The 14,191-nt window shown below is 39.6% G+C and overlaps 1 protein-coding gene across 1 annotated transcript in view; it reads left to right on the top strand.

The window, feature by feature from the left end:
- Window positions 1-13,305, top strand: part of AP3B1 (adaptor related protein complex 3 beta 1 subunit) — a 234,755-nt gene extending 221,450 nt beyond the window's left edge. The window contains exon 27 of the mRNA XM_018557267.1: window positions 12,583-13,305. Within this exon, the coding sequence (XP_018412769.1) occupies window positions 12,583-12,736 (154 nt within the window). The 3' untranslated portion in view covers window positions 12,737-13,305. The remainder of the gene's footprint in view (window positions 1-12,582) is intronic.
- The last annotated feature ends 886 nt before the right edge of the window (window positions 13,306-14,191 follow it).

Raw genomic sequence — 14,191 nt, 5'->3', positions numbered from 1 at the left:
CCCTAAAATATGCATATGACCCTAGGTTTGAGCGCAGTGCAGGTACACTTAAATCATTCATGCTAGAGTCAGACATAACACCATGTTCTTTATTCTTATATTTGTTTCAGAAGCTAGACAGCAGGGTAGGCAACCTCAGCTCTCCAGCTGTTTATGAAGTACAAGTCCAAAGAGCCGTTGCAAGACTCGACATCCACAGGCCTGACACCTAGAGGCAGAAGCATGATGGCATTTGTAGTTTCACTACAGCTGGAGTGCAGAGGTTGCCTACCTTTGCTATATAGCAATTATACTCTGTTCTTTTATGAAGCATATTTGTCAAAATCCTTTTTTTTTTTTTATCAGTTGGTGATGTTATGTCTGTAGGCATTTTAAAGAATCATTTTCTTCTCTTTCAATCTGTGTGTTGTCCCTAGAATAAGGAGTGATCGCACCAAGCGGCCCAAGGGTTACATTTTCTTTTTCTCTGATACACAGTAATCCTCATTAATAACGTCATCAACGATTTACATTATTTTAAATCAACAATGGATTAAATGTCTCGATAACTCTTTTTTCCAAACACTAGAGGTCAGCACTGTTATTATTTCCACATCAGTCCCTCAGTAGACTTTCCTAGAAAACATACACAGCCCCTACTAGTGCAGGCTGTATACACAGAAGAGCATTCATTCCTGGAGTATTAGACTGTAAGCATTTATATTAGACAATTGAACAAAACAATATATATTTCTTAGACGCTCTGACTAACGCTCTCTGTATTTATACCGCCGTAACAGGATTGAATCGATAAAACAAGGATTCTAGGTTTTGTTGTATATAAAAATGATGATATCCATGTCATTTGTAATAGACTTACTATAGTACAGTTTATTCCACAGCTAAATCTAATATGTCTGATATTTCAGCCCAAAATGAACATTGTGTCAAAATAGCATACGTGGATAGATAGGTTAAACATTGACACTCCTCATATCTGGAGTGGATTGGTCTATATTCTTCTAAGGTTACTCGAGCTTTGAGATCAGGTGCAGTGGATTTGTAAAATGCATACAAATGGTGAATGATAAGGCATCTAGGATATGAATGGATCTGACTATAGAAATCTAATAGCAATGGATAGGTGATGTATGATTTCTATATAAGCTTTGGCAATCATGGAGCACCATTTCCTGAATTATATTATACAGTATTGCTCATGGAAATGATCATTTAATGGTCAGATGTATTATTTTTGTTGCTCTGGATTACTGCAGTATGCACCCAGTATTGCGCTTTGTACAGTGGAGGTGACGTTCTATTTCTTCCAACTCTGTATAAAATGCCTGTGCATAAAAAAGGTGCTTCCAACTACTCATCAGCTCGGGTGAATATTAACAGATTTTATCTGTTTTCTAGTTTAATAAATCCTGAAGCAGCGGAATTGTCTGAAATGACCCAAACTGGACTAGAGGAAGGGAATTGTATTTCTAGGACATCCGTATTTCATAAATCCGTTTTGCATTTTTGTGCATTTATGCTCATTGAATATTCTTGCTGACCTAATTGATTCTTTTTTTAAGAATGTCACAAGGATGAAAGCCACATATTGTAATGTAATTCCTAGTATTTTCATTATGCTTTCATTAGGCAGTCCACTGGCATGACGACGTTTTTATAGAATAGAGAGTAAAGGAAGTAGGTTTAAAAAAATATAGCATATTAAATTCTACAAAGTCATTACCACTTTGTCACTTCATGCAGTCGGTATTGATGAGTATGCGTGTGTGTGTTTGTGTGTGTGTGTGTGTGTGTGTATATATATGTATGTATGTATATATGTGTGTGTGTAATACATAATATCATACATAATATATTTAGATAATACGTAAAGACAATTTTTAACAATCATTATGCATCAATTTATTAAAAAAAGGGCAGTATACAATGAATGCATCCTAATCAATAAATGCGTGATTGGTGAAAACACAGAAATGTCACATTCAGTGAATATTAAACACATTTCCCTAACTACAATACTAGAAAAAAGTCAGTGGTGGCCATCTTGTCACAGCAGATGACTGGGTGTTGTGTCCTTTCTAATCACGGGAAACTTAGGAAACATTTACTCCGGTGGGATATCAACATTCCATTGATGGTGCGGATTTGAGATCTTCAACCGAACAACTAATTGTGATTAATGTTGTCACAACACAGGGAGAATATATTCACTCGCTCTCCAGAGAGAGAGAAAGAGTAATTCGGCCTCTCTAACAACACATGTTTAATTTATGCTTGGGAGTCCATCCAAAACATCACAAAATATTCTAACAAAGGAGAAAAAAAAAAGTCTTTCCCATCTCGTCAGCATTTTGCTTGGCTGTATATAACCAAAATATGCCGAGCAAAGCATGTTACTGCGACACAGGGAAAAAATCTGTTAAATTGATTGCAGATTGTAGAAGTTTAAAGAACATCCATATTTAGTTACTTAACATCTTCTATGCAGAAGTTATTTTTAAAACAGATAGATATAGAACTCCTCTATTTTGTATAGAAATTACATAATTCTTGTTAATATGATTATAAAATACATGTTCAAAATGTGAAGGCTATAACTGTAATTTAGAAATGCACCACCCAAGGTGGCAGCCCAACTATTCAAAAAGATTCACTGTTTGTTTTTTGTTTTTTTTAAAAATCTTTTTGCATATAAATGTATACGTTAACACGCATTCTCATTTCAATACACACATCAGTGTTATGCCAATCATATTACACTTAATATAGTATAGTGGTGACCTGGACATATTCCACCTAATACAGCCAGTGCACATTCATCCACTGGGCTCCAATCCACCATTGACACATATAGATGCAAAAAGAAGGGATGAGCATGAGTAAAGTAAGTATTTGATCCCCAAGCAAAACATGACTTGGTACTTGGTGGAGAAACCCTTGTTGGCAGGCACAGAGGTAAGACGTTTCCTGTAGTTGGTTACCAGATTTGCACACATCTCAGGAGTAATTTTGTCCACTCTTCTTTACAGATCTTCTCTTAATCCTTAAGGCTTCTTGGCTGTCGCTTGGCAACTCGAAGTGTCAGCTCCCTCCATAAATTTTCTATAGGATTAGGGTCTGGAGACCTGCTAGGCCACTCCATGACCTTAATGTGCTTCTTCTTGAGGAACTGCTTTGTTGCCTTGGCTGTATGTTGTGGGTCATTGTCATGCTGAAAGACCCATCCATGACCCATCTTCAGTGTTCGGGCTGAGGGAAGGCGGTTCTCATCCATCATTTTACAATACATCGCCCCATCCATTGGCCCCTCAATGCGGCAAAGTCGGCCTGTACTTTTAGCAGAGAAACAGCCCCAAAGCGTAATGTTTTCACCTCCGTGCTTGACTGTAGGCATGGTGACTTAGGGTCATAGTCAGCATTTTTCTTCCTCCAAACACAGCGAGTCGAGTTAATGCCAAAGGGCTCAATTTTGGTCACATCTCACCGCAGCACTTTCTCCCAATCCTTCTCTGAATCATTTAGATGTTCATTGGCAAACTTGAGACGTGCCTGTACATGTGCCTTCTTGAGGGGGACCTTGCGGGTGCTGCAGGATCTCAATCCATGGCAGTGTATCGTGTTACCAATGGTTTGTTTGGCGACTGTGGTCCCAACTGCCTTGAGATCATTCACAAGCTCCTCCCGTGTGGTTCTGGGCTGATCCCTCACTTTTCTCATAATCATCCTTACCCCATGAGGCAAAATCTTACATGGAACTCCAGACTGAGGGCGATTGATGGTTATTTTGTATTTCTTCCATTTGCGAATAATCGCTCCTACGGTTGTTTCCTTCTCACCAAGCTTCTTGCTGATAGTCTTGTAGCCCATTCCAGCCTTGTGCAGGTCTACAGTCTTGTCCCTCACGTCCATTGACAGCTCTTTGGCCTTGCCCATGGTGGTGAGGTTTCAATGGAAGAAAGAGATTCTATGGACAGGTGTCGTTGTCGTTAGGAGCACCTACTTAAATTGACAGAACTAATCTGTGTACCACATAGCCAGTCTGTGGGAGCCAGAATTATTGTTGGTTGGTAGGGAATCAAATACTTTTTTTACTCACTGAACTGCAACTCAATGTATAACATTTGTATCATGTGTTTTTTTCTGGATTTTGGTTGATGTTCTTTCTCTATCATTTAAAATACACCTATGATAAAACATTATAGACCTTTAATTTCTTCTTTGTAAGCGGGCAAACTTTACAAAATCTGCAGGGGGATATATACACTGAGTGGCCAGATTATTATGACCACCCCATCAGTATTTCGTTGGGCCACGAGATGACTCCACCAGATGACTTCGTTGGGCCGCCTCGTAACTCCACGAGATGTTGAAAGGTGATGCGAGGAATCTGACACTGCACTGTTGCCCTTCTGTTGTCTTGTACCAGTCTTGCCACTCTCCATTCTGCCCTAACATTGACTAGTCGCTGACGACCACAATTCGCACATTCAGACCCAGTTTTTCGGCTGACGGTCCAGTCTTTAAACACTTTAACAACAGCTGCTCTTGAACATTTAACGAATTCTGCTGTTTTGCTGATACTCGCTCCGTGGCTTGAGCGCCAACAATCATCCCACGTTCAAAGGCTGTTAAATCGCGTTGTTTACCCATAGCTTCAGAAAAAAATCACTTCTACTGTCGTGGTAAACAACCTTCTTCCCTATTTATAATGGTCTGGCCCTCTAGCAACTTCACCGCGAAATTATAGCTAATTATAACTAATTTGCCTACAAACGTCAGGTGGTCATAATAATCTGGCCACTCAGTGTATAATAAAATACATCAAAATCTGTAGAACTGACACACACATGATACATAAAGGCAAAAATCCTGGTTGCACTTACAGTTCAGGTAGGAAGACATTGCAAGATATTTCCATGGGAACACAAAGTAAAAAGCAACCTTGGGGATGGTGAGCTAGACCTCGCCAAAATGTCTCTTTTAGCCATTTAATATGTGAATTAGTGGAAATTACAATTTCCTGTAGTGAGGAAAGTTAGAGAGATGCATTCACAGAGTGCAGTAACAAATTGTCACCAGCACACCGTAGAGATACGTTCCAATTTAGTTTTCATTGACATGTAGGCATTTTGTCACAAGGATAGCGATGTTTCAGGGCCGCTCTGGGTCCCTTTATCAGGCTCAATATGACGTAATTGATCTGGGCGGCGCCACCCACTCTCACTTCAGCACTTAGAACCAAGGAATTTACTGGTCAGGAGTGCGGTGGGATACACACTGAACCTTCACAGAGTGCACTCACATTTTAATAACCCAACTTTGGTTTCCGTCAACCCTGATTTAAACATTATTCCTTAAAACCAGTTGCCCTGTAAGTGTGGTCAACTTGGATAAAAAAAATTTTTTTTTGTACTATTGCAGTTTTTGTTGCACATATGATGAATAAATAGTGCAATAGGGGTGGGTGCTCTTGCTGTGCTTTAATGAGAATTAGCTACAGTGAAATGTTGGACAGTCATCACTCTTAAGGTGCCCATACACTGCACGATTCTCGTACGAGAATGGCGGGAAATCCTGCGATCGTACGAGAATCGTGCAGTGTATGGAAGGAGTGCGACCGTTTCTACTGTACGTTCGCACGTCTTCCGTCGAACCAGCAGGCTAGAAAACCCGCCGGGAATCGTATGATTCTCGGCGAGTTAGTGGTCTGCTGGTTCGACAACTGCCGAACGGGCCGGTGTGCGCACATAGCCCGTTTGCAGTCATCGTAAGCCCGGCCCTCATTGCAGTCATCGTAAGCCCGCCCCTCAGGGGGCGGGTTTGCGATGATCGCAAGTACGATCTGCCTGTCCAAGATGGGCAGATCGTACGTTTTTTTAAGTACTTTACAACCCTCGTAAAGTGTATGGGCACCTTTAGGGACCAGGGGTGTAACTGAGAAAATAGAAATACAGTATATAAAATCTACATACAAACTGTGCAAGTGCAATATAGAACATTTCTGAAAAAAACATCCAGATGACCAAGTGCAAAACTCTAGTGTCCTCTATGTGCTAGGAACATCTTCCTACAAAACTACACTAGGACTGATGCAACTTATCATATGATCACGTTGTAGTTCCTATTACTTGTCACAGTAACATGAGCTAGATCATTTTAATCTAATATAATCCATGTTATGCTCAGAGAATGATCTCTCCTACCTGGAATGAAATGGAGGACAATCATCACTTTCAGGGAAGTGGGGTATTATTGACATGAAGTTCCTTCCAGAAACAAGTAACTAAGTTCCCCCTTCCACTTACTGTGTTTCCAGCAATGTATCCTATCCCTAAAGACAGAATTTTCATTCCAGAGTATCACTAAGAGTAAAATCTTCCACCTCCACTCAAAAAAAAAAAACAATCTATACGTACTTTACACACACTTTTATTGTGCATAATTGCACCTAGAACTTGAAAGAGTTTTCCCATCTCAACTGCAATTTGATCTGCTATAGATATTGTATAGAAATGGTATTACAATATTAGTAAATTATAGTTAAATGACTATAGTAAATATATTTAAGTAATGTTTATTTTAATACTGAAAAATTATATCCCAACACTCAAGTGGGAAGTCTATGGTGGTGTATGTGACGGTAAAGAATATAAGATATTTCTCACTGTGGTAGTCGTGCTCTTTTCTGTTGTCGGCATTGTTTCTTGCATTGGAAAAGTGAGTGTCTAATTTCTGTCATTGTTGGCAGTATGCACACAATCACAATGCTAAATAAGAAAAGGACCCAGTTGACAGCAGTGTGGATGAAAGAAATAAATATTGATCTTTTCTGTTTGTAAAATAAGAATATAGCAATTATTACCTATAAACTGGTTAACAAGATTTAAATTACATGTTATGCTTTCCTAACTAGTGTAATGCGTTAAGAGGTTTTGATGTGATTAGGAGAAAAACTAAAAAATAAATTACTTTCCATTTAAAGAGAATCTGTTTCCTGCTTAAGTGGCTAATATTTTAATTAAGTCTAGTGTGATTTTTTTTTTCCCCCCTCCTTTCTTTGAGTATCTTTGATAAACTCTCTCTCTTTATGTTGATGGTAATTAAAGAGATCCCCACAGACTGCCGTCTACACTGTGACTTGCCCATGCTAATTGTTAGGAAGGAGACACTGACCAGTTGGTTTGCTATTGAGGAGCCCGGTTCGTGCTGTCAGCAGAGCAGTTTTATTATTTTGGCATTGTTCTCTGTTGTCAGGGCTAACTGCGTGCTTTTGTGGCCGAAGATGTTTCACAAATTGAGGCAGATGGCTGCGATTGAGACACGTGTCATTCAGAAAGGGATGAGGGGAAAGGCCTCCAGAGTGGGGGTCAGAGCAGGTCACAGACCCTCTCCCGTACTTGTTAGTGTTTTCAAAGGGCCATGTGCAGCGCCTTCATTGTTCTTCAGTTACCAGGGAAGAGAGGCTCTCGCTTTGCATGGGCCATGCCATCCGGGGTGCAGTTGTCTCTCTCAGCAATTGCTGAATGAATTAGTTGTCTTGACAGAAGTTCTTTGTATCTCTAAGGTGGCTTTTCAGTCAATTGCAAATCACAATGGGTCAGTTTGGCTTCTAATTACAAGTAATTAGGGAGATTTTAGTGTCTTGGAATTTTGCATGACTCATAAATTTAAACAAAAAATTGCAGGCGTTTCCTATACAGCTTCATTTGCTTTTCTGTTATTGTTGTTTATAAGAAAGTTAATGGGTTCACACAATTTTTATTGCCATAAACTGCCTTTTATAGTTCAGCAGCTTAGGGTGGGCAAATGCACATCTGTCAAAGATACACAATGCCCATTGCTAATGCTGACCACAACTGTACATTTTTTTTAGTTGGTATGAAGCAGGTTTTACAATTTTATAATCATTTGAGTGGAAGATTGTTGAAACTGGGTTTTGTTTTTGTTTTTTATATTCTGTGTTACATTCTTAATTTGTCTGCCCAAAACTGCTTTTCGGGTTTGTATTCAAACTGGCCAGCTGAAGCACCTTTTTGCTTCTCAAGAATTCCAAATTGAAAATATTGGTATTTGAGTTCCCAAATCCAAGGAATGTGCTTCTGTTTATAGGTTTTCTTTTTTTATGTTCTAGAACAGATAAAGGAAGAAAAGTTTGAATTACAGTGGAAAGTTTTTTTTTTATAAAAAAAAAAAATCCTGAGGAAATAAGCTGTGAGGATATTGCAATATCAGTTTTCAATACACTTAGAAAAACTATTTCAGAGCAACACAGATCCATAGCATTAGCTGGTTATATTTTGCAGCATGCTGGATATTTTATGTCATCCAAGAGCCTGAAATCACTGAATTGATTTATGTAAGTGGCCAGTAGATGGGAGCAAACTTATCAGCTGTGTGGGATCCAAACCAAATCAATCATGTTTACAGCTGGTAGATAATCACCAAAGCTTTCAACCTGATCCACGAATAACTTAGTGGTTTGTTTATTTTTTACAACAAAAAATTTGTCCATTTTCCCCATGTATAGTATCCCAGCACAGCATTCACTCAGCTGACATCCCTATAGCAAGATGTCCACAAGTTGATGAACCTCCTGTTTGTGCACCCTTAAAGTGACATTAAACCCTCAGATTTTTTAACATAAACAAATACTGTAATGAGCGCCTTACTGTAATCCATGGTTGTTTCCCTTCTCTTTGCTGCTCTTCCTTTTAAATCCTCATGTCTTCTCATGCTGGGGGAGAACTTCCCTTTTCAGCTCAGGGCCTCTTCCTGTAGTGCTGGCTCAGGTTACAAGCCTATACAAACAGATACACAGATACCGTGTATCCATTCCTGAGACCAGGCAGTCTGCTGCAAAATAGAAGTTCTGCAGAGCATGAGAACAGATACAGATTTAAAAGGAAGAGCAGCAAAGAGAAGGGAAACAACCATGGATTACAGTAAGGCACACATTACAGTATTGTTTTATGTTAAAAAATCTGAGGGTTTAATGTCACTTTAAGCACTGGGCAGGTACCAGGCTGATTCTTCTCTCCAGTTGCTTACCCAGAAAGTTATATACCTCATAGAATGAAGGGGTGTATTTTCAACTCAACCTATCTTCAGTTGCGGCAGATATGTTGCTTCTTATCCTTGGTAAACATGTAATCTGCTTACCAATACGTGAGTCACAAACAAAAAGTAGTTTGCCCACGTTGCTTCCATTTTGACATTGCATTTTCTTCAACCCTAAGTTTCTTTATTATGGGTGGCCCGTAGGTAACTTCCAGCCTACGTCACTTCATTTTCCTTAAGCTACATTTGAAGAAATCCTCTACACGACCCATCTCTAATCCACAATTTATCCCTTTGCCAAAACCTTATATTAATAGAATCTCAGGGACTGTTGGATTTGCCCAGACACTGGAGGAGGAACTACGCTCTGCGTTTGAAGCAGATGATGTCTAAAATACATTTGTTCCTCGTGTATACCTATGCAAAGAAAAATAAAAGATTTCAGCCAGGTACTGTGGTTTTTACCACAGATATGCATCACAATTTTCCATTTTTTCCCATTAGCAGCTGTCTGCAACTGAACGGATCAGTAAGCTGTATCTGTTGGGGTCACCCCCCAGTAAAAAATATCCAGGTTTTTAGAAATGTTATCCAAAAAATCAATGGCTAGCCCATTCCCAACATGTCAAGTGCACTACTCCCACAATGAAGCAGCTGCAACTTGATGGCTGCTTAATACAACAGGACCCCCTCCCTATCACATATTGCAGCTTTACAAATAATAAGAAAAGTAGGGAAAATAAATTAGTACATATATTCACCTTTCCCCTAGCTTCCATACAACAGGGGAAAACAAGGTGCTGCTCCTGGCAATATACTAGAAAATGCTGAATACCTGAAATCTCACAGTAATCTCATCAGCACAGTGCAGAATTTTGTTCTTTTGCGAGATTTGGGATACTACTAGTGCTGCAACAACTAATAGATGATAATCGATAATGAGAATCGTTGTCAATGATTCTCATTATCGATTTGTTGATTTTTGATTCGTTACTGCCGCCGCTGTGCTCTGTCGTTCTCCTCCTTTATCTCATAGATGGACACTGACCGCTGTAGCCTCTGCTCTGTCAGCTGCTATGCCTCTGTATTCCCTGTGCCTCCATTAATCCCCCGTGTCACCGCTGGGGCTCCATTGCTCCCCCGTGTCCCCGCTGCTGCTCCAATGCTCCCCGTGTCCCCGCTGCAGTTCCATTGCTCCCCCTCTGTGGCTCAGCTGCTGCCCGTGCCCGGACTGTGGATCTGCTGTTTCACGTGCCCACGCTGCGGATCCGCTGCTTCCCTTGTCCATGCTGCGGATCTGCTGCTTCCCGTGCCCCCACCGTGGATCCACTGCTTCTCGTGCCCCCGCTGTGGTTCTGCTGCTTCCTGTCGATCCGCTGCTCCCCTGTACCCCCACCGTTGATCCGATGCTCCCCTTTTCTGCCGTCGGGACAAAGCCGGCGTCAAATCTTTCATCAAGTGGCTGGAAGAAATAATTAGCCTGCTATTGGCTATTTCGATTTGCAGACACTGTCAATCAGCAGAGGAGGACCTGAAGGAGAACTTTCTCCTTTGGTCCCTCCTCTGCTGATTGACAGCAGGCAGTGGCTGTGAGCAAAAGCCAGCCTGCTGTTGGCTAGTGCAATTTGAAATAGCCAATAGCAGGCAGCATGCTGTGTTTACATTATGCTGTCACAGCAGGCAGCTGTTATTCCCCAGTGAAGTGGAAAGGTGACACTAGGAGTCTAAAAGACCCCTAATATCACCAAAAAGAGAACCTGTCACCACCAGTGTGCTATCACATAGGTGGCTTGTGAGCCCCCACCCCCATGTGATAGCAATTAAGTAAAAAAAAATAAAGTTAAGTAAAATTAGAAATAACCCCCAAAAAGTCCCCCACGGGGAATTTAAGTTTGGTCCAGTACAGTGATTATTTCCCCAGGTAAACTTTGTACATTTACAAGGATTAAAAAAAACTTTATTGCAGATTCTTACTTGCTTCTGTTGTGATGACATTTCATAAGCCTTACATACCATTTCTCAAACTGCTCAGAAAAAGAGTCGGCTTTTACGTCTTAAACCTAATTACCTTCCTGCATCTTTCATTTCCTTGTCTTCTAGGTTTTCCAAAAGATATGACTAATTGCTATACATTATGACAAGCAGGCAGTTTTTATCTTGGTTTGCAAAAACACTAGTTTGAAGAACATCAAGCTTAGCCAGGAATTGCATATCAATTAAAAAGCACTGAGCAGCTTTCCTAAAGGGGAACTATGGGCAAACTATAATACGACTTATACGATGCAATCTGTCAATAGTATTAACTCAGCAGTCTTTGTTTTTGAGTCCCCCCCCCCCCAGTATAGTTTTATTACCTGGTGATCCTGCCAGTAAGTCTGTTATTTTACAACTTCCTGTAACAGTCCAAGCTGTCTAGCAGAAGTGGCAGCTTTTATTCATTTAGTTAAAACCTCCATCCCAAAAGTGGTAAAAAAATTCTGTAACTGCTTAAGAAGTGTGAGCTGGAATTCGGCTTTAATTTGTTAATCACCTGTGTAAAGTCCATCTAAATCTATTAGTCCTTCTAACACAACCTAAAAGTGGCCATACACTTTACAACCCTTGTAAAGTAATTAAAAAAACCTATGATCTGCCCATCTTGGACAGGCAGATCGTACTTGCCGAAAATCGTACGATTCTCAGCTGGTTTTCGAACATGCTCGAAATACAAAAGTCGTGCGTCCGTACAGTAGAAACGGTCGCACGGCTTCCAAACGCTGCACGATTATCGTACGATCGCGGGATTTTCTGCGATTATCGCACGATAATCGTGCAGTGTATGGGCACGTTAAGACAGGATATGTGTTATTGGCTGGATCACCAGAAGAAAAGACCTAAGAAATGTAAGCATTGGTAAACTGCAATATTTAGATAGATAATGAAACAAGGATGAATGAATAGATGGAGACATTAGATATGAGATAGATAGATAGATAGATAGATAGATAGATAGATAGATAGATAGATAGATAGATAGATATTGGTTTTGGATTTAGATACTTTTTTTAATAACCCTTCAACCTATTTTTGGGAGATTGAAAATAGATCTTAAAGGAAGTGCTGGCTGTAACAAATTTGGGACGAAGTCACTGTTCATGTATTCTCACAGCAGCAGGTTCTGGCTACCAGAATACAATGACCACAGTGGGGAGATTCGTCCATGCTTTTTGGCCCACAAGCTGAAGGAAAGAAATCTATTAGTGTATGGCCAGCTTAAGTCTAGTCGCTATGTAGAAAAAAAGCATATAGGATTCCTGTTGTTTTCTTATGTAAAGAATTTATTTTTTTACAATGCATTTTACTGGTTTATCAGTTTAACAAAAAATGACACTCCTATAAATCTGTCTTTAAGATGAAAGCTCAGGAATACAATTAAAAAAATCCCTTTCAACATACAGGTATATTACAGGCTAATGATATATTGTACTGTGTACAAAAGCTTTGATTTGACTGCTGTATAACTTTTTTCCTTCCTTCATTTTTCAGGTTTGCAGCGAAGACTGTGCACAGTGGGTCATTGATGCTAGTCACAGTGGAACTGAAGGAAGGCTCTACAGCACAGCTCATCATAAATACTGAGAAAACTGTGATTGGCTCCATTCTGCTGCGGGAGCTGAAGCCCGTCCTGTCCCAGGGGTAGCCAGCTTACATCTGGACTTCAGAATCTGGCACAAAACAAGACTGCCTGGCATCCACTACTGCTGCCTTTCATTTATAATAATAGTCCTTCCATCTGGCAGGAGTGGGAAGAATACACTCTGTGCAATCTTGTCTACTGCTTCAGAATGCTAGTATCTATCATATATGCAAGTCCTTGTGATGGGGAACGTGCTAACCAAAGATCATGTGCTTCTCTGTCACTTATCAGTGCTGTTAAAACACATTTCCCATTTGTTACATCTCCCATTATCTGTAAGGATTTTATGTGTCTGAAACCATTATAACTCTGATTTTTACATTGGTGCAGATAAGATAATATGGTACTATAGTGGATCCACTCAATGTGATAGTTTCAAATCCATTGTGTTTTCTATAACTGATCCGCTGTTGCCGGAGGTTTCATGAAGTACAATTTGTTCTTTCTTTTTCAGACTATTGAATAAAAGTATTAACAAGCAACCCAGTTGACCAATATTATGTGTGATTATATGCGCAGGCCATATACAAAATGTGTATGTATGATCTGAAATAAAACATTTCAACTGCATCAGGTGGAGAGACCAATTACTTTATGCCGGTCATTTCTTTATCTTTTCAGATTTTGCTGATTAGTTTACTAGGAGCAAATCTGTTTTACATGTGGACATTACATCAGAACAATATGAATTAAAGACCTGTTTGTGGATTTAAATTGGATTTTATACTTCATAAACTGTGCTCAATAGGATAAGGCACTTTAAAAAGAAGTTTCTCTTTAAAATGCATATCGCTGTTCATCCTGGGGCCACAGGCAGTTATAATACCTGCTGACTCCACCTGCTTTACAGACTCCATTGTGCTTTTGAGTCTAGTGCAAATGTTAGTGCACCTCGAGTAAATGAAAGTGTTCCTAAAGTAAAATCGGCATGCTACCCATAACAACCAATGAATTCTTCTTTGTTGCAATCTAAGCCTTTCTGCAGAAACTAGAAACCTTCTTGCCGCTATGAGATGTACAGTTAAATTTTTTTTAAACCATTTTTTTTTTTTTTAGGAATGAAACTCTTCGTTATTGCTTGGAAGGTGGGCCATATGTTGTTCCCCCTTTAACCCTTTCACTGCCAGGCCCTGCCTTACTCTTTTGACCTCTTTTTAAATTTTCAACTGCAGCTTTTAGAGTTTGTAACAGATTCCTGAACCATACATTTCCTGAAAGCACAGGCGCAGTAGATTTAAAAGATGGTGCTACTAATTTTGTAGGCCCTGCGATAATTGCGCAAATGTTTATCAAATCAATATTAAACCGATAAAAATACACAATTAAATTGATAAAAACACTAAAATCTGTATCAGAGCATACAATAAAACATAATTTACAAGATTCTGTCTAAATCTAAAAGATAAAACTATTGAGTTAATAAATATTTGTACATTCTAATTTGCGCCTTTTTGCGAA

Source organism: Nanorana parkeri, unplaced genomic scaffold, assembly GCF_000935625.1.
Source record: "Nanorana parkeri isolate BGI_ZX_2015 unplaced genomic scaffold, ASM93562v1 scaffold277, whole genome shotgun sequence".
In the NCBI taxonomy this organism is placed as follows: Eukaryota; Metazoa; Chordata; class Amphibia; order Anura; family Dicroglossidae; genus Nanorana; species Nanorana parkeri.
Note: the sequence above shows the minus strand (reverse complement) of the source record. Positions and strands in the feature narration are given on the sequence as shown.